The sequence below is a fragment of the Panthera leo genome, chromosome F3 (genome assembly GCF_018350215.1).
Source record: "Panthera leo isolate Ple1 chromosome F3, P.leo_Ple1_pat1.1, whole genome shotgun sequence".
NCBI classification, from domain to species: Eukaryota; Metazoa; Chordata; class Mammalia; order Carnivora; family Felidae; genus Panthera; species Panthera leo.
In genome coordinates this window covers 2,714,999-2,740,024 of record NC_056696.1, presented here as the reverse complement: position 1 = coordinate 2,740,024, position 25,026 = coordinate 2,714,999, and the positions used below count along the sequence as shown (strand labels likewise).

The 25,026-nt window shown below is 61.4% G+C and overlaps 2 protein-coding genes across 2 annotated transcripts; both read left to right on the top strand.

Annotated features, from left to right (window-relative positions):
- The first annotated feature begins 9,293 nt into the window (after positions 1 to 9,293).
- LOC122212025 (left-right determination factor 1-like) lies at positions 9,294 to 12,244 on the top strand. The gene is given in 5 exon segments (XM_042925664.1): positions 9,294 to 9,452; positions 9,454 to 9,544; positions 10,555 to 10,801; positions 11,368 to 11,610; positions 11,887 to 12,244. Coding segments are annotated over 5 exon segments (1,098 nt in total).
- A 6,279-nt stretch (positions 12,245 to 18,523) lies between these two features.
- Positions 18,524 to 21,868, top strand: PYCR2 (pyrroline-5-carboxylate reductase 2). The gene is made up of 7 exons (XM_042925929.1): positions 18,524 to 18,683; positions 18,764 to 18,834; positions 19,577 to 19,756; positions 19,854 to 20,075; positions 20,267 to 20,359; positions 20,551 to 20,714; positions 21,233 to 21,868. The coding sequence occupies exons 1-7, from the start codon at positions 18,617 to 18,619 to the stop codon at positions 21,396 to 21,398; spliced, it is 963 nt and encodes a 320-aa protein (XP_042781863.1). The 5' UTR covers positions 18,524 to 18,616; the 3' UTR covers positions 21,399 to 21,868.
- Positions 21,869 to 25,026: the final 3,158 nt, after the last annotated feature.

Sequence of the window (25,026 nt, the reverse complement as noted above, 5' to 3'; positions counted from 1 at the left end):
TTGTGGGTTCGAGCCCCGCGTCGGGCTCTGCGCTGACAGTGTGGAGCCTGCTTGGGATTCTCTCTCTGCCCCTCCCCCACTTACACTTTCTCTCTCAAAATAAATAAACTTGGGGAAAAAAAAGGCGGTTCCTGTAAACACACCTGCTGACCGCCGCCTCTTCACAAGGGGTCCTCACCGACCACCTGCCTGCGTGATGTTCCCTTCCCGCCGCCCAGGCTGTGCTGTTCCGTCCCTGCTCCGTGGATGGGTCCTGTCTGAGGGCCCCGGGGTCAGTTAAACAGCCTCTGGGATCCTTTCTTTTCCTTTTTTTATTTTATAAAGCACTTACCTGGGGCTTTCCGTGTTCTGGCAACCGTTTTAAGTGCTTCATAAGTACTGATTTAACAACCCTGCAAAGGCTGGGCCTTCTCCTTGTTCTGAGGATGGGGACGATGGCTCAGGGGCCAGCTGGGCCTGACCAGAGGGTGACACTGCCTGGCAGGAGGCGCTGGGGCCACTCAGAAGCAGGGAGGGGGGGGTCTCTGCTGGGGGAAGAGGCCAGCCGGTCTGGCCTGGGTCTCAGGCACACATTTCCTGATTCATCACTCTATTTCTTTTCCTTTCCTTTCCTTTCCTTTCCTTTCCTTTCCTTTCCTTTCCTTCTTTCCTTTCCTTTTATTTTTCCTTTTCTTTAATGTTTAGTTTTGACAGAGAGAGAGACAGAGAGAGAGGGAGACACAGAACCCAAGCAGGCTCCAGGCTCCAAGCTGTCAGCATAGAGCCCGACGCGGGGCTCGAACTCGCGAACCGCGAAATCACGACCTGAGCCGAAGTCGGACACTCAACCGACTGAGCCCCCCCACCCAGAAGTGGCCCATCCACTGGGATCAGGGGCTTGTTCCCCACGAGATTAAGGAGCAGTGGGGCAGCCTGGCTGCTCAGGGGCCCTGGGTTCAAATCCCGGTGGGGCCCCTGACAGGCTGCGTGGCCTTGACATGGAATTAGTTTGGGCACTTTGGCCTCAGTTTCCCTTCCCAGCCTCCACTGTTTTGAGGGTAGAGACACGTGAGGGCCTGGAGCCCCGGACAGACACACACCGTGGGCGCCACACCGTGGGGGTAGGGGCAGGCAGCCACGGGGCCCCAGCCTGCCCCTGTTCTTGGTTCTGCTGAGGAAAGGGGACACGGGACACCATTTGGGGTCCCTGCCTGGACTTACCTCCTCTCCTCACAAGGGGCTCTGCCCTTAGACGGGCTTCAGCCACCCCCCAGGGAAGAAACTGACGTGAGGGCAAAGGCCACTGGGGGGTCTGCCCAGAGACATCCCACAGAGGCTGAGGCTGGGCTCTAGAAAGTTCTAAGCTTTCCTCCCACCTTTCCCACATTCGGGAGCAAGCCTGGTGATGTGGCCACAGCGGAGGGGGGCACAGGGAGCCGGAGGGGCGAGCCTCCTCCCCTCCTGCCCCCTCCTCATACCCTCTCCCACGAGGGCTGGGACCAGAGGGGGGTCAGTGACGCACTCAGCTTGCACGCGACATTCAGGAGGCTCCGGAAACTCAGGAGTCAAGATAAATACTGTCTTAGTTGAGAATTTCAAAAAATCAAAATGAATGCCAAAGTGTCACATTTGAAACTAAAACCAGAATGGGTCTCAGACTTTGGCTTCTGCGACATCCCGTTCGACTTCTATCTAGACAATTCCCAGGTTTCTACTTCCAGCCCTGACCTCCTCCCTCCAGCTGCGTCCTGGAGCTTCTGGAGAGTTCCACCTGGGGTCGCTGCCTTGGGTCCACGAGGGGTGAGCGAGCCCAGCTGGAGGCCGCCCCACGGCCCTGACTGTCATCCTGACCGCAACCCCCAGGGACCCTGGGCCAGAACCTTCTAGCAAAGCCGCTCCTGGCCCCGTGGCCCGGCCTCCGTGAGATGGTACGTACGTGTTTGGTGTTTCGGCCACGAGCCTCGACACCAGGCACCTGTCCCTGGAGAGACTTGGGCAGACCCCTTGTCTTCCCGCGTGTCTTCCCAGGTGGCAGCTGTCCCCGGCGCTGTGAGCACCGGCTCGGCACGGGTGACCCCAGAGCAGACGCAGGACCCCTGCATTTATCTGGCGACACAACAGACCGTCTGCGGCCCCGGGGCCGAGGCGCCAGGCTTGCGTGTGCTGTTTACACGTTTGCAAAGCGACAGAGGGACCAAGTCACCCACGGGATTGTTGAAACTCTGAGGGGAGGACGGACTGCAGAGCGGGGGAGGGGCTGTACCTGGGGTTTTTGAGCGGGGCGTCCACTGGGTCGTGTAAGTTAACACACACACACACACACACACACACATCATGCGCACGCACACACCCCCCCCCCCCCACTCGTCTCTTTAGAAACCCCGCCAGCTCCCACCAGGAACCTCTTGGAGCCAAATGCTCAAGGGGCAGAGCGAGCCGCGCAGGAAGCAACAGGTGTTCCCAGGAGGTGCGGGGGCTGCGCGGTGGCCCCGGTGTCACACTCCCTAATGAAGAGCGGGGAGTGGGGGAAGCAGGCCGGAGGGGACAAAAGGGCCAAAGCTCGTTTCCTTCCCCAGACAGCTCCTGACAAAAGGCTGCGGCCTCCCGGGGGCCCCCTGTGCCCTTAGCCCACCTGCCCCGTCCCCCCCGGAGAGCCCACACATCCTTCCTCCCCGCTATCAGCCGCCCTGCAGAGAGAGCCTCCCTGCTGCTGCTCCCGGGCTCTGGCTCCACGTGACCGACTCGGTACCTGCCGCCTGGAAAATGTGACTGCCCGTCTAGGGGCGCCTGGGGGGCTCAGTCCATTAAGCGTCCGACTTCAGCTCAGGTCACGATCTCGCGGTCTGTGGGTTCGAGCCCCCCGTCGGGCTCTGCGCTGACAGCACAGAAACTTCCTGGGATTCTCTCTCCCTCTCTCTGCCCCTCCCCTGCTCATGCTCTCCCTCTCTCTCCCAAAATAAACAAATAAAGATTAAAGAAAAGAACTCGCCCACCCATGTATTCTCTCGTCCCTTCCTCCCTCCCCCTGCCCCCCATCCCCACCCCGCCAGCCCTGAGTGCCAGCTGTTTGCCAGGCACCGGGCTGGGCAGGATTACTGGTTCCAACCAGAGGCTGTCCGTCCCCGGCCAAGCTGATAACTCTGTCCGGCACCAGATTGCCAAGAGGGAGTGTCACCCGGTGTTCCCATGAGGGGTAAAGGGCATCCAGGGAACAGAGGGAGGACCGGGCAGGGAGAGAGGCGGTGGTCAGAGCACCAGCGAGGGGTTTTCATGAAGGAAGTGAACTTTATGTAACACCTGCCAGTGGAGACTGTCTCCAAGGCAAAGAAGAAACGGAGGGCCAGCCAGTAGCTGACCTTCCCCGGGCTGTTCTGTGAGAGGCCAGGGTGCTGCTGGTGGCAGGGGTGGGGGGGGGGTGCGGGGAGCTGGGCTGGACCTCGGGAGAGCCTCCAGGGGTGCTCGGGAGGAGGAACCTGGGTCTGTGTCACAGAAGTGACAGGCTGGGGGTCCCCCAGGCAGAGGGGCCATGGTTCAGACTTAGCACTGGCCTCCTGCTCCTGAGCCAGGGCTCTGGAAAGTGAAGACAGCCAGAAAGACAGAAAAGAGTTTTTTTCGCAGGAGAGGGTGGTGGTGGAGAATACTTATTTATTTATGTTCTAAATGTGTATTCGTTTTTGAGACAGGGGCGGGGGCAGGGGGGGACAGAGAGGGGGAGACACAGAATCCGAAGCAGGCTCCAGGCTCCGAGCTGTCAGCCCAGAGCCCAACGCGGGGCTCGAACTCACGAACCGCGAGATCCATGACCTGAGCTGAAGTCAGTCACTTAACCGACTGAGCACCGCCCCCCCCCCCCACCGTGCCCCGAGAATTAACAGAGATTTAGAGGGAAATGTTGATCCACAGGGTGTGAACTCCAGAGTGTTGAATAGGAACCTCCGTTTGCATAGATCGTGATTGTGTTTGGAGTGTTTAGAGAGAGAAACCCCTTTCTGTCCCTCTCTTCTTACTCTCGAACGCTCAGGTAAAGCCCAGAAAAGACCTCACGACAAAAATTCTTTTCCTTTTTTTTTTTTTTCTGAGCCCTTTCTTTCCTCTCTCAGGCAATCAGGAAGCCAAGGAATTGTCTGGAACGGGCCAGGTTACCATGCCCTTAATGGCAGAACAGATGTCGTCTCCCTCACAGGCCTGCTCTCGCAGTCCCAGCCAGCCTCCCCCCTGCGTCTGTCGGATTCCTGGACCGTGTAGCCCAGCGAGGCACACTCAGGAGGCCTGGGGTCCAGCCGTCCGTGATTTTGCAGCTTCCTGGGTGATTCCGGGCAGAAATCACTGCACCCCGGGGCTCGCCCACGGAATAAACTTGACCTGGGAGGGAAGGTGCCAGAACGGGGCAGGTGCGGGGCGGGGAGCCCTCCTGCAAAGCTCAGGGTGGCCCCGCGCTGTGGCTCTACCACGGCCAAGCTGTGCAGAAAGACTGGGCTGGGCAGCACCGGGTCAGGGACAGCCACCGCAGGAACCAAGGAGTCCCCGACGCAGAGGTCGGAGCCAGCCGGGAGGCTGGGCTGTGCACCGGCCACCTGAGGAGGAGGGAGGGGACTTGGGTCGTGTGCTGAGCCCGAGTGTGCATGCGTAGGGGTGCGGAGTACTGCCTACCCTTGAACGATGTGGGGGGGTCGGGGCGCCAACCCCTGTGCAGTCAAAATCTGCGTGGAACTTTCAACTCCCCCGCAATTTAACCACCAATAAACAGCCTGCCGTGGACCAGAGCTTACGGACAGCATAGCTGGTGAACGTGTAGGTTGCATGTTCTGTGTGTTATATACCGTATTCTTACAAGGAAGTAAGGCGGAGAAAGGAAAACGTCACCCAGAAAGTCACGAGGAAGGGGCACCGGGGTCCTCAGTTGGTTAAGCATCTGACGTCGGCTCAGGTCATGATCTCATGGTTCGTGGGTTCGAGCCCCGCGTCGGGCCCTGTGCTCATAGCTCGGAGCCTGGAGCCTGCTTCCGATTCTGTGCCTCCCTCTCTCTCTGCCCCTCCCCTGCTCAAGCTCGCGCGCGCGCGCGCGCGCGCGCACTCTCTCTCTCTCACTCTCACTCTTTCGTAAACAAACACACAAACCTGAAAAAAAAGGTCTTTACAGAACTGGAAACCTACAGTACAGGGTGGTAAGTGGCTTGGCCTTCTGCCTTACAAAGCCCCGGGGGAGCGAGGGCTGATTTCGACAGCTTTGTAAGTCTTCCTCCCACGAGGTCAGAAGAGGTGATTTCGTAGTTCTCCCCCTTCTCGAGCCCACTCTGACCCCACAGGCTGCCAGACCAGACTGTCCACAGGTCACAGTGTTTGCAGGGTGGGCCTGCTTCCCTGCCCCGCATGACAAAGGCCACCACCCTCCCTCCTGCTGGCTGATGAGTCCCTCGGAAAAAGCGGAAAAAGCGTCCCAATCCACATTCGTGTTTTTTCTTCTTGGCCACTGGCTAATTGCCCAATTACTTTATTTCCCCAGCAGAACTTCAGTCGGCCTGGAATCCACATTCGGGACCAAAAGCCTGTGCCCAGGAAACCTCAGGAGTCAGGGGGGCTGCCTGTCTGTCTGCTTTTCTGTGGCCCCCGTCCAGTCCAAGCCCGACCCGGACTGACCGAGTCCCCAGCTCACTGGGGCCGCCGGGTGCGCCCTGCCGGCCTCAGCGTGAGGCAGGAGCTCTCAGCCTGGGAACTGGACGGCCTGGCTTCAACTGTCAGCCATCCGTGACTGTGCGAGTTTGGCCAAGTGGTCGCCTCTCTGAGCCTTGGTTTTCTTGGCTTTGAAAACGGGAGGTGGGGGTGGGGGAGAGGGGCGCCTGCGTCGGGTAAGCTTGATCTGGGCTCAGGCTAGGATCTCCGGTTCATGAGATCGAACCCCGCGTTGGGCTCTGTGCTGCTTGGGATTCTCTCTCTCCCCCTCTCTCTGCCTCTCCTTCTCTCTCTTTCAAAATAATAAACAAGTAAACATAAAAAATAAATAAAGTAAAACCGGGGGGCGGGCAGAATGGCCTGGACGGTGCATTTCAGCTCTCAGATCCCCGAGGCTACAGAGTAGGGGGTGCGGGGGGAGAATTAGGGGCACCTTGTGGGGCAGTCCCTCTGGGGTGGGAGCTGAGGGCCCCCAGGCTCTCCCCTGAGGGAGGTCCCCACAATCCTGGAGAGCCACCTGCCCAGGTGCCCACGGCCCCCTGAGCACCCGGGCCCAGAAACCCATTCCTCAGTCAGAGGTGCTGGGTGTTGACTCGCGGTCCAGTTCGCACTCAGGACTCGGCTCTAGAGTCTTCTCCGTGCTGGGAGGCCAGGCCAGGAGCAAGGTGACAGGCCTGGGGGAGGCAGAGATTCCAGCAGAGGAAGGTCTGCGGGTCTTTCTGCTTGACTTTCTTCTTGGGAAAGTGAAGTTTCAGGGTAACCGGTTGGTTACCCCTGGCGCAAAAGGGGCTTGGGACACGGGGGGCTCCCAGAGGTGTCGGCGGAGGGGAGCATCCTGTCTGCTCACAGCAGCCTGTGACACCTCGTCCTTGCTGGAACCAGCACAGGGGCCCATCGGCCTCACCGCGAGGCTCCAGCCCCAGGGAGCTCCTGGGCCCGGGATGTTGGGGGCCCGGGGAGGGGTCCCTGGCGTGCAAGAGGCAGCCCAGGTGTTACTTCCTTGGCACCTACTGGCCAGTGATAAGCCACCGGGCTTCCGCTCACCCCTCGGCAAGGGTGATGGACCGTTGCATATTTATGGGACACCAGCTCAGAATAGCTGCCAGGACTAAGGGACACGGTCCCGCTTGCCTGGGAATGTGACACTTCTGCACCTTTTGGCCCAAATGTTTGCATCAAGTAAGTCCCTGCTAATCACTCGCCAAGAAAAGCGACAGCTTCCCTTCTGCGGGAGAATGCACTTGGCCCAGAGCGAGCGGGAGGCCTGTGGGGCCGCTGGAGGGGGGGGGGCGGGGAGGGAGGGGTGGCGCCTCGCCGTGCAGGGGCGTTCAGACTATGGGAGACGTGAGCTCTGACATGGGCTCCTGCCTGTGAATTACACTAATTCTGCAGATGCGAGGCGGGTGGGGACGGGCGGGGGCGGTGGAGAAGGAGCTGAGGCCCCGATTCTCCTCTGGTCCGGCTGCTGCCGGGTTTCTGTCTTACCCTTCCACGTACCGGGGACATATGTGCCAAAACCCGTTTCCTTCCCTTCGGACGACCTCGGGCAAGCCAGGGAGCAGTGTCGTGGCTCAGTTTCTTTCCAAAACGGGGACAATAGGGCATCTGGGTGGCTCAGTCTCTTAAGGGTCCGACTTCAGCTCAGGTCACAATCTCACAGTTCATGAGTTCAAGCCCTCTGTCGGGCTCTGTGCTGACAGCTCGGAGCCCGGAGCCTGCTTCAGATTCTGGGTCTCCCTCTCTCTCTGTCCCCTCCGTTCACGCTCTCTCTCTCTCTCAAAAGTGAATAATAACCATTAAATTTTTTTTTCGGTACTATCTTAAAGCTCTGGGCATAAGGAGAACAATTCTGTAACTACGTGTGGTGACCCATGTGAACCAGACTTACTGTGGGGAGCAGGTGGCCCAGTAAACAAATCAAGTCATTACTTTGTATACGTGAAACTAACAATGTTACATGTGGATTACACCGGAGTGTAAACAAAAGAGTTAATGTGTGCAAAGCACTCAGAACGTGTGTAACCCGCAGGCACTGTTACCATGAGGTTCACGATCAGTGTTATTATTCCTCCAGTTCTAAGAACCGCCCCCCCCCCCCACCGTTATTACAGGTTATTACATATTTCATATGCATACGCCCATGGTGGCAATTCCGCCCTTGAGCACGAGAAGTTTCTCTCTTCCTCTGCCTGGGATGTGTGGGAGCACAGAGGCAGGGGGGTGGCGTGGGAGACCTGTCAGTGATGCAGCGAACCTCAGAGGAGGCGGGGGGCTTCCTGGCTGCGGGGCCCCTTGGCGCTCAGGCACAGGCCGTGTCAGAACACCGGGCTATGAGGCCCACATGTTTCCTGCACCTCCCCAAATCCCCTGCGCCACGCGGGGGCTTCTGGGGACAGATTTGGGCACTGGCCTCCTGGCCTCCAATGGCTGAGTGAGCCGGGACACCTTCCTTCCCTGGGCAGAGCTCTGGCTGCGCGTCGGGAGGGTACGCCTGCCGCCTCGGGCTGCTGTGAATCGTGTTCAGAGCTTAGAAGGCTTCCTGGCACACAGGGGGCACTCGAGAAACGATTGTTCTCGTTACTGGCATTTTTAGGAAAGCCGTGCCCTGGAAGTGCACTGGGTGGACAGGTGATCAGGGTGGCAAACCCTTATCGTGCACCCACTACTTGCCAGGGGCCGGGCTGAACATCCTCTGCGTGTTAATCCGTTTGATCTCCGGACCAGCCCTGTGAAGTAGACCGGATTGTTACCCATCCTTCAGATGAGGAAACTGAGGCATAAGGAACTTGCTGGCTATTAGACCTGCCCCATATTTGAACCCAGCCAGTCTCAACTGTGCGTTTTGTGGCACTGGGGGCTCCCACCCCCGTGGGCGCCATACCTGAGGCTGTGGGCAGGACGAGACTCTGGGCAGCTGTGGCCTCTGTTTTAGGGCATGGAGGGCCCCCAGAATGAAGTTCCTGCCTAAAGAGCTTCGAGTCTGTCATGTGACAGCAAACACTTGCAAAACTGCTCTTCCTGGGACCCCTGGAGAGCCGGTCCTGACCGCAGGGGCCTCCTCTGTCATGGACGGGACACGGTCTTCCCAGGGCCTGCGGAGAGGAGCCGGGGTGGGGGATGGGGGGCTGGCAGGGACAGAGAAAGGGGCAGCATGAGTCCAGGGGCTTCTGGGGAAGCTTGCTGCAGGAACCCAGAGTCCTTCCTGCCTGATGACCAAACGGAGACCCACACTAGTCTCCAGGAGAGACTTAAACGGTCTCCTGATAGGACTCTCGTTCTCCCAGAATGGGCCCCCTTTTTCGCAGACTAGGACTGGGGCACGGCCAGGGAAGTTCAACAGACACTAAAGTTATCACTGAGCTGCCCAGACAGCAATAGCCAGAGGCCCTGGGCTGGTGCGGCATCCAGACGGGCCTCTGTGCCCTTTCCAGACGGCCCCCTCCTCGAGGCCCAAGGACCGTCTGGCTGCTGAGCTCCCAGGAGGTCCGAGGGGTGTGACCTCCCCCCTCCGCCCGGGCCCAGCTCAGGGCTGCCTATAAAGCTGGCCCGGGCCCGGCCCTCCGCACACCGGGCTGAGACCCTCGCCGAGCCTCCTCGGGGGACGCGTGCGCTCTGACACCCGCCCCCCATCCCTGGGCGGCACCATGAGGCCCCTGTGGCTGTGCTGGGCGTTCTGGGCGCTGCACCTGACGGGCCCCGGGGCCGCCCTGACCGGCGAGCAGGTGCGGGCCAGCCTGCTGCGGCACCTGGGCCTCCGCGAGGCGCCTGTCCTGGACCAGCACGACGTGGAGGGGCTGGTCACCCCCGGCCCACGTGAGGGCCCAGTACGTGGCCCTGTTGCAGCGCAGTCACGGCGCCCACTCCCGCGGGAAGAGGTTCAGCCAGAGAGTCCGAGGTGAGGTCCCCCTCCTGCCGTAGCCCGGTGCTCGTTGGGAACGGGGAGGCCGAGGCCAGCGGGCCTGTCCCGGGGCGGCCGTCGTGGGGGCGGGGAGCTCCACGGGACTGTGAGCGTGGCTGCATCCGGGGCCCTGGGCTCCGTCTGCACCAGGGGCCCCACTGGCAGAGGCGAGGCAGGAATGACACCCTCGTGGGTGCAGAAGCCCCGTGGGAGGAGGGGAGACAGAGAAAGGGGACTTGGGGCTAGTGACAGGGAGGATGGCCTTGGCCGGTCAGGCGCCTGGAGGCCTGGGGACGAGGAGGCTGGTCCTGAACGCTCTGCAGAGCTGACCGCTGGCGGCCACGTGGCCCATGGTCAGGTGGTCCCACCGTCAGCCCGGAGCCTCAGGCGTTGGGGACACGGGGCCTGGTGCCTCTGGGGAACAGGAGCTGGCGACAGGCCCCAGGTGCCTCTTCCTCCGGTTGGGGACATTTCACTGGGCAGGAGCCCCTCAGGCAGGGAGTGGAGAGGAAGTCGGGGCTCTTGTCCTCCCTCCTGGAAAGGCCACTCTCAGCTGGTGACCACAGATTTCCACGGTGGCTCTCTGCCTCCCTCTCTCCGCTGGCCCTCCCACTTTAGCTGAGCGCCTTCGCCTGAAGAAGGCTGCGTGTCGGGGCGCCTGGGGGGCTCAGTCGGTGAAGCGTCTGACTCTCGGTTTTGGCTCAGGTCGTGATCTCGGGGTTCGTGGGATCGAGTCCCACGTCAGGCTCTGCGCTGTCAGCACGGAGCCTGCTTGGGATTCCCTCTCTCCCCTCGCTCTCTGGCCCTCTCCCTCTTGGACTCGCTCTCTCTGTCTCTCTATGAAAATAAATAAATAAACCTTAAAAAAAAAAAAAAAAAGGCGGCTGTGCAGGTGAGGCCCCGCCCCCACCTCTCCCTGCCTTCCTGGGGGATTCTGCTCACTGGCTCTGGGCCCCGCGCCCTCCCAGCGGGCCTGACCTGCCTCCTGACCCTGCTCCCGTCCCCAGAGGTGGCAGGCAGGTTGCTGGCGGCCGAGGCCTCCACGCACGTGCTGGTGTTCGGCATGGAGGGGCGCCTGCCGCCCAACAGCGAGCTGGTGCAGGCCGTGCTGCGCCTCTTCCAGGAGCCGGTCCCCAAAGCGGCGCTGCGCAGGCTCGAGCAGCTGTCCCCGCACGGCGCCCGCGCCCGCGTCACCGTCGAGTGGCTGCGCATCCACGAGGACAGCTCGAACCGCACCTACCTGGTGGACTCCAGGTGGGGAGGCCGTGGCCGGGCTGCCAGTGGGGAGGGGAGGGGATGGGGGCGCAGGTGGGCCCAGCAAGGCAGGGTGGGTGGGGGTTGGCGGGGAGTGGGGGGGGAGGGGGGCTGTTGGAGGGGGAACGGGGTGGGTGGGCCCTGAGGGGGGGAAGGGGGAGGTGGAGGGGGCTGGAGGGACAGAAGGGGAGGGTGGCAAGTGGGCTAGTTGGGGGGTGGGAGAATATGGGGAGGGGAGGGGAGCGGAGCCCAGGTGGGCCCAGGACAGCGGGGGGGGGGGGGGGGGGGGGGGGGGGGGGGGGGGGGGGGGGGGGGGGGGGGGGGGGGGGGGGGGGGGGGAGGCTGTTGGAGGGGGGGGGGGGGGGGGGGGGGGGGCCCAGAGGGGGGGAGGTGGAGGGGGCTGGAGGGGGAGAAGGGAGGGTGGCATGTGGGCCTAGTGTGGGGGAGGGGGGGAGAGAAGAGGGGGAGGGGATGGGGCAGGTGGGCCCAGTGGGGGGGGGGGGCAGGCTCTCCCCAGGGGGTGTCCCCAGCCCCAGCTCAGGCCCCCGTCTCCACGGGTGTCGCAGGCTGGTGTCCCTCCAGGGGAGTGGCTGGAAGGCCTTCGACGTGACCGAGGCCGTGAACTTCTGGCGCCAGCTGGGCCGGTCTGGGCAGCCGCTGCTGCTGCAGGTGTCCGTGCAGAGGGCGCACCTGGGCCCGCGGGCCTCGGGCGCCCACACGCTGCTCCGCTTCGCGTCCCAGGGCCAGGAGGGCACGGGGCAGGGCGAGCCCCAGCTGGAGCTGCACACCCTGGACCTCGGGGCCTACGGGTAGGCGCCTGTGCCCTCGGGGCCCCCCCCGAACGGGCGGGTTGGCGTGGGGTCTCCCAGGGGCGCCGTGGGAATCAACGGACGCGGGGTTTCGCCCCCCGTCCCGGGACTAAGGTCACGTACTGCGCAGGGTCTGGTTATTGGTGGTTCCCCGTCCCCGGCGCAAACCCCAGCCTGTGCAACGTGACCGGAGCTGGCGGTAAATCTCCCTCCCGGGTGCCCCCCCCCCCCCCCCCCGTGACCTCAGCTGACCTGCGCCCCTCCCGTCCCCCGCAGAGCTCAGGGCGACTGCGACCCCGAGGCGACGGAGGGCGCCCGCTGCTGCCGCCAGGAGACCTACGTTGACCTGCGGGGCATGCGGTGGGCCGAGAACTGGGTCCTGGAGCCCCCGGGCTTCCTGGCCTACGAGTGTGTGGGCGCGTGCCAGCAGCCCCCGGAGCCCCCGACCTTCAGGCGGCCGTTCCCGGGGCCGCGACAGTGCGTCGCCTCGGAGACGACCTCGCTGCCCCTGATCGTGGGCGTCAAGGAGGGCGGCAGGCCCAGGCCCCAGGTGGTCAGCCTGCCCAACATGAGGGTGGAGAAGTGCAGCTGCGCGTGGGACGGGGCGCCCGTGCCCAGGAGGCTGGGGCCTTAGGGCTGGCCGTGGCCACCGAGGTCTCCGATGGACCCGTGCACCGCCCGGGCCTTGGTGCAGACCTTCCAATCTAGCACCATAGCCCTGGCCCCTGCGGTAACTTTCCTGCCTACGTGCCCCTCCCCCTGTCCCTCCTGTCCCTCCCTCACCCCAAGCACTTACAGGAGTAACTAATGCAGCGGGATTGCCGAGTTCCAGAAGGAATCCCAGACTGCTCTGTAGAGGATGTAGCCAAGCACAAACAGATGGTCAGCCGGGACCTTCTCTGGCAAATTCGCAACGAAGCTTGGGGACAACACACCCCAATGATGAGAATGGGAGAAACAGACTGATGTACTCTATGGCAGGAGGGATTAAAACACAACCAAAAACTTCCCGTTTCCCCTACAACCGTTTCCCCCAACACGTTGACCCATTCTGGACTTTTGTAAACGTCCTTGGGTCCCCCGCTCCCTGGGAGATGGCTGGGAGGGAGGACGAGGGGCGTCCGGCTGGGGGCAGTGGGCAGGGACCCAGGACACCTGGTTTCTGGAGCCAGCAGGGCCACACCTGTGACCTCAGGCAGATGGGGCAGACTTTGGACCACCGGGTTCCTCTGAAAAAGGAGGAGGTAGGAATGAGCTGTAAGAGTCATTACCCTCTGGGGCAGGGAGCCCTGCCCTCACCTGCACCTCCCCAGACCTGGCTTTGCGTGTGCAAAGTTAGCTTCTTCCCCCCCCCCCCCCCCCCCCCCCCCCCCCCCCCCCCCCCCCCCCCCCCCCCGTTTTAGAGAATTTACCACCAGAACCCACATGTGTTTCCTTTTTTAAAACAAATGTAGCAAAAACAATGGAGTGTCCGCCCAAAGAAAATAAAGTGATGTTTCACTGGGTCTCTGCAGTTCGTTGTTTCTCGCACTCTTTACAAGACGAACGGGGGCGGTAACGGGGAACCAGGTCACGTGATGACATGAAGAGAGGGGGTGACAGACCCCCAACCTCTGGGGTGCCAAAGACAGAAATCGCCAAGTTTGGACTACATTTCCTTTGTGTGTCCTCCCCGGAGTCTCATTCCAAAACTAGTAAACTAGATCGCTCACATGTGCCTCCGCTTTAGAAAGCACGTCTGGGGGGCTCAGTCGGTTAAGCGTCCGACTTCAGCTCAGGTCACGATCTCGTGGTTCGTGGGTTCGAGCCCCGCGTCGGGCTCGCTGCTGTCAGAGCAGAGCCCGCTTGGGATCCTCCGTTCCCCTCGGTCTCTGCCCCTCCCCACTTGTGCTCTCTCTCTCTCTCAAAAATAAATAAACATAAAAAAAAGAAAGAATTTAACTCTTATGGGGACAGGGCACGGGGTGACAGTGGTGGGGCAGGCAAGCTAACATGTCCTGAGCGCTCCCCATAAACCAGGCCACCTTGTATACGTGACAGCACTTAATTCCTGCAACGGATTCCTTGAGGTAGGTATTATTAGTCCCATTTTTCAGGTGAAGAAATCAAGACCGAGGCGATGCAGATCTGTGGAGAATGCGTTATAAAGCTCCTTCCCGCTGCAAGCCCCAGGAAGCATGCCGGGCTGACGACACGGGCATTAGTCACCGGGTCATTTGGAAGCCGCCACATCGGGCAGTCCCCCTGCATTCACCTTTCCCGGTCAGCTGGAGTCCCTTCTGCATGGCTGTTGAAGATCTGGGACTCAGTTTACCCGCAGAGCTAACGAAGAACAACTGGACAGTGGAGGGGACGGTGGTGTTAGTCTCTGGACAGCCAGGGTCTGAGGACGTGGCAGGCATACCGTTGGAGGTGGGGAGGGAGGCCGTGGCTCTGACCCAGAGATGGCTAGGTCACCTCCAGAAGACAGCCTTCTGCGTGGGATGCTGTGGGCACCAGGCACAGCTGTTTTCTCTACAGGAAGGATATCATACCCTTCTAAAGAATCCTACCAGCTACTCCGTGACCTCTCCGTGGCTCTAAACGACCTGTGACCAGTCACACTCCATCAGGGGCAGGGACGAGTCTGTTCGCATCATCCGATGTGAGCTAAAAAACAAATCCAGGAGATTGACTCCGTTTCAAAATGTAAGGACGTGTTCACCAGCGCAGGGAGACAGTGCGGGAGACAGAATATTCTCCCCGAGTACATCCAACCCCCCCAGTCCTTGGAGCCCGTTAGGTTACATGTCAAATGGGATTTTGAAGATGGGATTAAGGTTACAGACCTCACAATGAGGAGGTGATCTTGGATGACCCAAGTATATCCGATCTTATCACATGAGTCCTTCAAAGCAGAGAACTTTCTCTGGCTGGAGGCACAGAGATGAGGCTACTTGAGAGGGTCAATGAGAGGACGTGACTGCCAGTTGACCTGTGAGCTGGACCCGGGCAATGGAGGCGCCTCACCTCCTCTCCTGTCCTTGGAATGTGGCCCCGGGACCCCTCTCCGGGAAGCTGCCCCAAGGACGGCCTTGAGACAGAGATGTGGCGCCGGGACCATCTGGAGGGTATGGGTGGCCGAACCCCGTTGCGGCCGCTCTGTGACCTGTTAGGACGTGGCGGGCAGGTGCGGGGGTCCAGCGTCCTGCAGCCCCAAGACAGGCCTCGTAGGTCAGTTCCCTGCGTTCACTGCACCTGCCCCCTGCCCTCCTGGAGCGGCCTCTTTCCTCCGTCCCTCCCTGTCCTCCGTGTCGGGGGGCCGGACTCAGATCACAGCCGGGAGCTGCCAGCAGGGTGGGAACCAACAGAGGCCGAAGAGGAAGTCCCAGAGACTTGAAGCGGGGAGCCTGGGTGGCATCCGATTCCTAATTTCGGCTCGGGTCACGATCCCACGTCAAGCCCTGCATCGGGGTCTGCGCAGACAGCACGGAGCCTGCCTGGGACTCTCTCTCTCTCTGTGCCCCTCTCCCGCTCACACCCCCACTCTCTCTCAACATAAATAAACACTAAAAAAATAAAGAAATCAGACGCAGATGTAATACGTGCCCGATTTGTAAGCCAAAGAGGCGTCGAGCTATACTCCGAAGAGTCACGTGGGATCTCTTTAGGTGGTGGGATTAAAAGCAATGATCGTTTTTCCCTTTGATCACACTACATTTTTCTTTCTACAGCCAACACGAATTGCTGGGTTGCTGGAAGAACTGCACGCACAGTGTGCTTTCCTGGAGAACCTCCTCGGTCAGGAAGGGTTGGGGGCAAGGGCTCTGCCACAGGGTTAGCGGGAAGCAGTTCAGAATCCTCCCTGGGTCATGTGTGGGTCACGTCCATTCCTAGAACATGGGAGCCTGCTCATGAGGCCAGGAAGGAGGGCCCCTGGGATAAGCACCTGGACAAGCGGGGGCACTTTGTCGGGGAAGGGGGGGCGGGCGCTGTGGGGAGGGAGGAGGGGGGAGAGGCCTCAGCAGCTGAAACCCCCTGAATGGAGGAGGAGGTAGGGGTGAGGGAGGGAGGAGGGGAGGGTGGCCGTCATGGGGAGCCTTTAAAGCCACTACCATGTTAGGGCACCTGGGTGGCTCAGTCGGTGAAGCGTCCGACTTGGGCTCAGGTCATGATCTTACGGTTCGTGGGTTCGAGCCCCGCGTCAGGTTCTGTGCTGACAGCTCGGAGGCTGGAGCCTGGAGCCTGCTTGGGATTCTGTGTCTCCCTCTCTCTGCCCCTCCCCTGCCCATGCTCTGTCTGTCTGTCTCTCTCTCAAAAATAAATATTAAAAAACATGGGGCGCCTGGGTGGCTCAGTCGGTTGAGCGTCCGGCTTTGGCTCAGGTCATGATCTTGCAGCTTGTGAGTTCGAGCCCCGCGTCGGGCTCTGTGCTGGCAGCTCAGAGCCTGGAGCCTGTTTCAGATTCTGTATCTCCCTCTCTCTCTGCCCCTCCCCTGCTCATGCTCTGTCTCTCTCTGTCTCAAAAATAAATAAACGTTAAAATAAAATTTTTTTTTTAAATATTAAAAAACAAAAGCCACTAACCACATGTAACTAAGGAAATAACCAAAGAGTTAGGCAAAGGTTTCCTCACAGTAGTGTGAATAATTTTAAAAACTGATGTAAGTTTGTGAGGACAGGGACTTTGCTTTGCCAATGGCTGTTCCCCAGAACCTGGCTTGGTAGGCATCTGTGCAATGAATGGACCTCACTCTGACCTTTGGGACAGCGGTTACATCTGTGTGGCGTGTCCACATAATGGAATGCCAAGTAGTCACTAAGATCTTGTTTCAAATAACTTTTCAGTGGCATTGGGAAATGCTTACTATGTATCTAGTATAGAAATTTCAAGACTGTTACGTTTATCATTTATTTCCAAGGATGAAAAAGTCTATACGCCTGTAAAATAAAACGTTAAGGAAATACACCAACAATGTTTCCAAAAAACTATCCCTAGGAAGTGTGATTGTAGGTGATTTTGACCCTTTTTAACTTTTACTGTTTTTGTATTTCCCGTATTTTCCTCAATACGCATGTATTCCTTTTTTTCTTTTTTGAGAGAGAGAGAGAGAGAGAGAGAGAGAGAGAGAGAGCCGGAGCAGGGGAGGGGCAGAAGGAGAGAGAGAAATCTTGAGGTTTCAGGCCCAGCGAGGAGCTCCATCTCAAGAGGTGGTGAGATCATGACCAGAGCGGAAATCAAGAGTCTGATTGACCTGAACCCCCCAGGCGCCCCTGCCTGTATTCCTTTTCTAATCAGAAAAAGTTATGGGGCACCTGGGGGCACTCAGTCTGGTTAAGCATCCGACATCACTCAGGTCATGATCTCACCGTTCTGGGTTCAAGCCCCAAGTTGGGCTCTATGCTGACAGCTCAGAGCCTGAAGCCTGCTTCAGATTCTGTGTCTCCCTCTCCCTCTGCCCCTCCCCTGCCCAGGCTCTGTCCCTCTCAACCTCAAAAATAAGTAAACATTAAAAAAAATAAAAACAAATAAAAACTTTTAATATAAAAATAGTGACCATTTGGCCTGCACCTTTAAGGGTGCAAGAACTGAGAGGGTGGGGCCTGCTCAGGGGAGCAGGTAGAGGAAGCTCGCAGCCCAGGGAGGGGTGCAGGGAGGGGGCAGGGGCGGGGCTGCAGAACCGCAGGCAGACAGGGGCTGGGGAGGCCACGGTCTCTCCCGCTCCTGCGAATCCTTCAGGGATGCTGCGTTCTTCCTCCGTATTTTTTGTCACCCGGTCCCCGAGGCCCCTTACTTACACCTTTACTGCGGATGGAAGTGGAAACCGCCCGTGTGTGGGGCGTATACACCGAGTGGTGGGGTGGCGAAGGCATAGACCTCCCTGTACTTGGCGGGGCCCTACCTGTACCCGGGGCGCAGGGGGCGAGAGCACCCGGCCCTGGGGGTCCCAGACAGACCAGATTCGGCTGCTGGCCACGCACAAAATCAAAGGCAGAGAGACGGATGGTGGGGAAACAGGAAAGGAATTTATTTCGGTGAGACCACCACCCGGAGACTGCAGACTAGGGTCTTAAAGACCGTCTCCGAAGTGCTCAAAGCACGTCCAGGTTCATATAAAGAAAGTGTGGGACACAGGTCGTGGGTCCGAGCAGGTGGGCAGTGAAGGTCAGGTCACCACGGTCTTGGGGTCGGGCACCAGGCTCAGGGCGGTCCCTGCGCTCCAGGGGGAAGTCTCGGTTCCCACGGGGGACGCTCTGCCCGCCGGTGGGTGCCTGGGTGGAGATCAACCGGGAAGGGCGAATTAGGAAGCACAGACGGCGGTCGACCGGCAGGGGGCTGGCCGCCTCCCTACTTCAGGAGTCCATCCTCCCAAGCACCGGAAAGGAGCCTATCCACCACGCCTCGGGACCAGTTCCTGGGAGCCCTGCAGGTTCCAGCCGAGGACCGGCTGCTCGGCCACCACGCCCGCGGGCCGGGAGCGAGCGGGCAGCTGGGGCTTCCAGCGGCAGCCCCGCTCAGCCGGGTGCGCGCCGCCGCTAGCCGGCCCGATCCCCGCCCCATTCACCCCTGCAACCCGGTGACGCCTCCCGCCCACAGTCGGCGGCGGCCGGTCCGCCCCAGGCACAACTCTGGCCACACTTCCGCCTGACCCGCGCCCGGAACCCCCGGACGTCTGGAGGAGCCCCCAGACGAACACGCCAGCTGGGGACACGATTTCCGGCCTCCGCTCCGGAGGTTCCGACCGCCCAATCCCGGACGCAAGGGGCGGGCACACGGCCCGAGCTCCCGGCCGCGGACTGGTCCGTCCGAGGTTCTGGCCGCGGATTGGTCCGTCGAGCTTCTGGCCGCGGATTGGCCGCCCTCGCGTGGCGCGCGGCGCCGTCTGTCGCGGAGGCAGTGGGGAGGGGTCCCGAAGCCGCCGGAAGCCCCGCGGGTCTGGCTTCCGGGGCGCGCGCGGGCCTCTGGGGGCTCTGTCGGCCCGGCCTCGTGCAGCTCCCGGGCGGCGCCGAGCCCCTTCCCGCGGTCATGAGCGTGGGCTTCATCGGCGCGGGCCAGCTGGCCTGTGCGCTGGCGCGGGGCTTCACGGCCGCAGGTGAGCGCGCGGGGGCAGACGGGCCGCAGCCGCGTCCGGGACTCCCGGGGGCGCCGGCTGACGGGTCCCGTCCTCCGCAGGCATCCTGTCGGCCCACAGGATCATAGCCAGCTCCCCGGAAATGGACCTGCCCACCGTGTCCTCGCTCCGGGTAGGCGGGGCCGGGGAGGCCGGGGCCGAGGGGCGGGCGAGGGGGCGGACGGCGCGGGGTGGGCCCGACACTGATGGAGGCCGAGGTGTGCTAAGCGACCGGCACACTGATGCGCCGCGAACAAACTGCCTAATTCACCTGCTGGCAGTGCGACGCTAAGGTGCTCAACCACGCTGAGCCTCAGTTTCCTCTTTTGCAAAGCGGAGCCCACGGTAGCCCCTTTTCGGAGTTATTCTGAGGCACGAGTGATCGCTGGGAAAGCTGGCTGAGTTAGTTCTTCACCCTAAATCTGGGCAGCTCCCAGAACTGGAGGGCCCCGCTTTTCAGTTTGGAGTCCAAAGCGGAGGGGTGACCTCCGGGTCGCCCCTGGACCACGCGGAGACCGCGCGGCCTGGCGAACAGCCATGGTCCAAGGCTGGACCCAACTCCTCTGCCTCCCACTGGGCGCTCCCGGTTCACCGTTCCCTTTGCCTGTGCCTTTTTCCATGCGAACCCCTGGATGGGAGACAGCTGTTTCCTGGCTGCCTCGGAAAAGCTTGTCCGTATCCAGCATTTAGCTTACCCGCCTAGTAGTGGAACCGGGGACTTCGGGCCCCTGGGGGGAGGGGCAGACTCCCCGAGGGACAGGAATTCCAGGCTGCAGGGGCAGAGTGGGTTTGGCAGGGGCTCGCTTGCTCCCCGAGAGGACCTGGGCCCAGCGAGGCCGCCACGCGCCCTGAGCCTGGACCATCTCCTCCTGCAGAAGATGGGCGTGAACCTGACCCGGAGCAACAAGGAGACGGTGAGGCACAGTGACGTCCTGTTTCTGGCCGTGAAGCCGCACATCATCCCCTTCATCCTGGACGAGATCGGGGCGGACGTGCAGGCCAGGCACATCGTGGTCTCCTGTGCTGCCGGTGTCACCATCAGCTCTGTGGAGAAGGTGCCCCCTCTCTTCCCCGGGTGCTCCTGTGGGAGGGGTCGGGGTGCCGGTGGAAGCTGCACCGCAGGGACTCACTTGGGCGTCTTCCGCGTCCCAGAAGCTGATGGCGTTCCAGCCGGCCCCCAAGGTGATTCGCTGCATGACCAACACGCCCGTGGTGGTGCGGGAGGGCGCCACGGTGTACGCCACGGGCACCCACGCCCTGGTGGAGGACGGGCAGCTTCTGGAACAGCTCATGAGCAGCGTGGGCTTCTGCACCGAGGTGGAGGAGGACCTGATCGACGCCGTCACCGGGCTCAGCGGCAGCGGGCCTGCCTACGTGAGGCCCTCTGGGGACCGAGGGCGGCAGGCGGGCTGTAGGCAGACTGGGGCTGGGGGCGTGGCCAGCTAGCGGAGGAGGTCAGCCTCTGCGGCCAGTTCCGGTCGCCAGTTCCGGTCACCGGGAGAGAGTGGGCCCTAGGGAATGCCCCGAGTGCCTGCTGCCCTGGGGCTCAGCGAGTGTCCCCGCAGGCATTCATGGCCCTGGACGCGCTGGCTGATGGCGGGGTGAAGATGGGCCTGCCCCGGCGCCTGGCCGTCCGACTGGGGGCCCAGGCCCTGCTGGTTGGTATCTACACGCTGCACGTTCTGGACCGGGGTGTGGGATGGGGGTTCCGTGGGTCCCTGAACTGGGGGTGGGGCACGGTGGGGAAGCCGGGGTAAGGCTGGGGAAGGGCGGGGCTGGTGTGGGGAAGGGTGGAAGTTCCGAAGGCCCACCGGCTGCTCCCGCCCCCCCTCCTTCCCTCCCGCCCCAGGGCGCTGCCAAGATGCTGCTGGCGTCAGAGCAGCACCCTGGCCAGCTCAAGGACAACGTGTGCTCGCCGGGGGGTGCCACCATCCACGCCCTGCACTTCCTAGAGAGCGGGGGCTTCCGCTCCCTGCTCATCAACGCCGTGGAGGCCTCCTGTATCCGAACACGGTGGGTTAATCTCTCCGTGACCCGTGGGCCAGCCCCGTCGGGCAGATCCTGCCGTCCCTGGTCCATTAGCGGCGTCAGAGTCTGTGCTCCGCTCAGAGCCACGGTTCATTAGACCTTATTCAGCTGCGAGTTTGCAGGCCTTACTTCGCTAATGCCCACCGTGGCCGTGGTGGCGGGGTGGCTGTGATCTATCGGGGTGAGGAAGGTGGGGCTCAGAGACGACGTCCCCAAGCTCAGGCGGCCAGTACGTGGTGGAGGCAGGGCCGGGGAAGCGTTGACTCCAAACCCGGGGCTTTTCCATGCCGACTCCTCCTGTGACCGCAGGCACCGTGGGGGGCTGCACACCCGGTAGTGACTCACACGTAGCTAAAGAGCACTTCTGAGAAGCTTCCGGGCGCGTTTGATCCGGGGGCTTGTGGTTTGGGGCGGGCTCGGGTTCTCAGGGGCCCGGGGTCGTGCGCACCGGGCAGCCTCGTGAAGCTCGGGCTCCCGTAACCCCCGCGGGGCTCTGTCCGCAGGGAGCTGCAGTCCATGGCCGACCAGGAGAAGATCTCCCCGGCCGCACTCAAGAAGACCCTCCTGGACAGAGTGAAGCTGGAGTCCCCCACGGTGTCCACGCTGACCCATTCCAACTCCGGGAAGCTCCTGACGAGAAACCCGGCCCCCGGAGGCAAGAAGGAGTGAGGCCACCAGGCCTCCGATCCCCGAGGGGCTGTGCAGGGCCAGGTTCGGCTCCCTAGTGTGCAGGGCCTTGTGACGAATCCTCCTCAGATGTGTTCAGGCCGGGCCACGCTGGTTTCCCATCCCGTCTGTGGGATGCTGCTCCGGGGGTTGATGCCGGCGGTGGGTGGGGGCGTCCCGAGTCCCACTCAGCAAGAAGGTCTGCAGACCTTCAGCCGATGGCTCCTTCGGTCACGTCCTCCAGCCGGAGCCCAAGGCAGGGTCGGCCTACTGCCGGGTTGAGGACACAGAGGTACAAAGGTGAGCGGGGCTGTTCGCTTTGAGTTACAGACGGGAAAGGTACGAGCAACTTAAAATTGTTCCAATTAGAAAAGTGCACAGATATTTAACTCGCCTGCCCTAGGTGTCCCATGGAACAAAGTGTTCTCTGGTTTGCTGTTTAGTTGCTTCAATAAAGTTTTATTTTGTATTTCCCTCCTTTTTTTTTTTTTTTTTTTAACACGAGCTCTACCCTCCACGTGGGGCTTGAACTCTCGACCCCAAAGTCAGTAGTTGTGCACGTCCTAGCAGCCGGGCCAGCCAGGCGCCCCTATTCCCTTGCTTTTTTATGCTTAATCTTAATTTCTTCTAGAGAACTCCAGGACCTTACCGGGAGCCCCCCCCTTCTGTGGGGAGCACTGTCTAAAGACAAGAAATTGTGGGCTAGACCCTGAGAGCTGGAAAGATACTCTGCTCCGTCCCGGCCCCCGGGAGCAGGTCAGGAGATTGTTCTAGAATGGACCAGAGCTCATGGCAGAGAAGAGCCTGGTGGCTGGGGTGCAGGAAGGGAGGGCAGCAGCCCGGACACAAAGGTGGAAGCTGCCAGCTCTGTCGGGCCTCTTACCTGCTGAACGCTGGGTCCAGACGAGCGCTCTCTGTTGGAATGATTTTTTCTCTCACTTTACACAAGATGCTGAGGCCCAGGGGCAGCTCTCATGGAGCCGCTGGTCGCTGGTGGGGCCGAGGCTGGGTGTGCCGCCCACACAGCCGGACTGAACTGCGGTTTCCCCATGCAGGCCAGTGTCCCTCGCGCGTGTCCCCAGGGGCTGGCCGCCTGTGGCATTGGCATCAGCGTCGCTGGGTTCAAGTCTTGGTTTTTGCCAATCCCCCCCCCCGCCCCCCCCCGCCGCCAATTTGCTGGTAGTTTGTTTTTACTTTAATTCCATCTAGTTGACCTACAGTCGTATTCGTTTCAAGTGTACGACGTAGGGATTTGGCACGTCCATCCGTCGCCGGATGCCCGTCGCGACAAGTGCACTAGTCCTCTCACTTTCAGCTGGGCAACCGGGGAGATGTTGGCGAGTCCGGTGTGCAGGTGTCATCCTGTAAATAGGGGATCACGCTTCACCGAAAGGTTCCGGCGGGTGTGCAGTGAGACCGTGCGGAGCGGTCCGGCACGCGGTCTAGAACGTGGCGGGCCCCTCGCGTGAGTCAGACTGCCGGGCTTCGACTCCAGACCCGAGAGCCTGTGGGCCAGGTTCGTCCCTGTGGGGCCAGAGTGACAGGCTCCACCCTGCTAAAAACCTGGGGCGCCTGGGGGGCTCGGTCGATAAAGTGTCCGACTTGGGCTCAGGTCACGATCTCACAGTTCGTAGGTTCGAGCCCCGCGTCGGGCTCTGTGCCGACCGCTCAGAGCCTGGAGCCCGTTTCACATCCTGTGTCTCCCTCTCTCTTTGCCCCTTCCCCCACTCACACTCTGTCTCTCTCTCTCTCTCTCTCAGAAATAAATGTTAGAAAAATTCTTTTTAAATTAAAAAAATGTGAAGTGAGTCGCCCAAGTGTAATTGGCTGGAGAGTAGGCCCAGGACTCACACCCACGTCGGACACTCGATCCCGTCCTCTGGGCGCTGTGCCCGCTGGCGAACTGGCCTAGGTGACGGGTGACCCTCATCTTTCGTCACCCCCCCCAAGGCCACCCCCTCCCGGGCCTAAATCCACCAACACGCACTTACCCAGGACCTGCAGCTGCCGGGCCCTGGCTCGTCCCTGGTGCGCGGGGCCCACCCGGCACAGGGGGACCTCGCCTGCTAAGGGCGCCTGCCCTTCGCTTCGGCCCTTCGGCCCGGTCAGGGCAGGGCTGGATTCGACCTCCAGGGAGAGGGAGGAGGGCGTCACCCCCCGGAGGACACGTGCGTCCAGCTTCCCACAGAGCTGAGTGGCCCTGGGCTGGGGGGGGGGCCGGAGCTGCAGGCAGACAGAGCCAGAGGCTGGGAGCTCCCGGGGGGGTCACGGGGCCCCCCGAGAGTCAGGCCTGCGCAGGTTTCGAGCTCGGCCCGAGTGCCCCCTGCAAGGCTTTTAGGAGTAAGAGCTGGTGCTGGAGGCCCGTGCAGCCTCGCCGGGAAGCGCGTGCCGAGGACTCCCCTGCCCGGCACCCGTGCGGCCTGGCGGCGCCCCGGTCCCCGGTCAGTAAGACCGTCCTTGTTCCGGGTGGCCCGGGGGCCAGGGACACGTGTGGACACGGGACGTGGAGAACGTGGCAGGCAGAGGAAAAGGCGGTGCGGAGAGAGCTGGGGGTGTAAGGAAGGTGTGTGTGTAACTGCCTGCCCTGCCCCCCCCCTCCCCACTGCCCCCTGCTCTCTGCCCTCTGCCCCCTGCCTCCAGCATCCCCACCTCCCCAACCCAGCCCCTGCCCCCTGCTCTTTCCCCACCCCCGTCCCCTGCCCCCGCCCCCATCAGGACCAGAGCAGGCCTCAATCCCCATTCCACAGCTGGCTTCTCTCCGGACCCCCCAAACTTCCTTCTCTGCTGCCCCAGTTTTGCTCTCCTGGGAAACGGTACAAATCTCGGCCCCACTGTTAGCAGTAGTTACTTCCGGAAAGTGGCATCGAGGCGGTCTTCTCACCTGATTTTCTTTCTCTCTTTCCCTTGAGGTCGTGGCGGCCAGCATGCAGACCCGGCCTCCCCAGTTAGAAGTGGGGGGGAGTGTCTGCGCCGCTCTCCGCCGGCCGCCTGGGGACACGTCCCTGTGCCCGGGTAGCCCTTACCAGGCGGCACACCCTGTCGCTGTTCCTGGTCAACAGCTCTTCCTGTGTGACCTAAAACACGCGAAGTGCCTGAACCGACCGAGCGCCAGGCGCGATGTTAACATGTGCGAGATGCACGACCTCATTTCATCTTTAAGTTGAGAATTATTATTATTATTTTGAGAGAGAGAGAGAGAGAGGGAGAGAAAATGAGTGGGGGAGGGGCAGAGAGAGAGGGAGACAGACCGAATCCCCAAGCAGGCTCCCCACTGTCAGCACAGAGCCCGTCGTGGGACTCGAGTCCACAAACCGTGAGATCATGACCTGAGCCGAAACCCAGAGTCGGACACTTACCCGACTGAGCCCCCAAGCGCCCCTAATTTGAGAATTATGGTGGAATTAGTATTTCCCCATTTTACTGATGGGAACACTGGAGCTGGGAGAAGTTAGGAACGCAGCCAGTGAGGAGGAAAGCCCGTGGCCTAAACCTAAGACCCGTTTTCCGAAGCCCTGAGCTGTCCTCACCCCTCCGACGGGCCCTCCGCGGGAGGAAGGGCAGGAAGGCCCGGCTGGTGAGGAGCTGGGGTGGAGGCAGGGGTCCCTGGCAGGGGCCTGGGAAGGAGACCCAG

Bases quoted from the DNA above. Each gene is read 5' to 3' on its own strand.
- PYCR2 (XM_042925929.1), top strand. From the start codon at position 18,617: ATGAGCGTGGGCTTCATCGGCGCGGGCCAGCTGGCCTGTGCGCTGGCG. The intron at 18,835-19,576 runs GTAGGCGGGGCC...CTCCTCCTGCAG, and splicing joins CCACCGTGTCCTCGCTCCGG to AAGATGGGCGTGAACCTGAC. The intron at 19,757-19,853 runs GTGCCCCCTCTC...TCCGCGTCCCAG, and splicing joins CCATCAGCTCTGTGGAGAAG to AAGCTGATGGCGTTCCAGCC.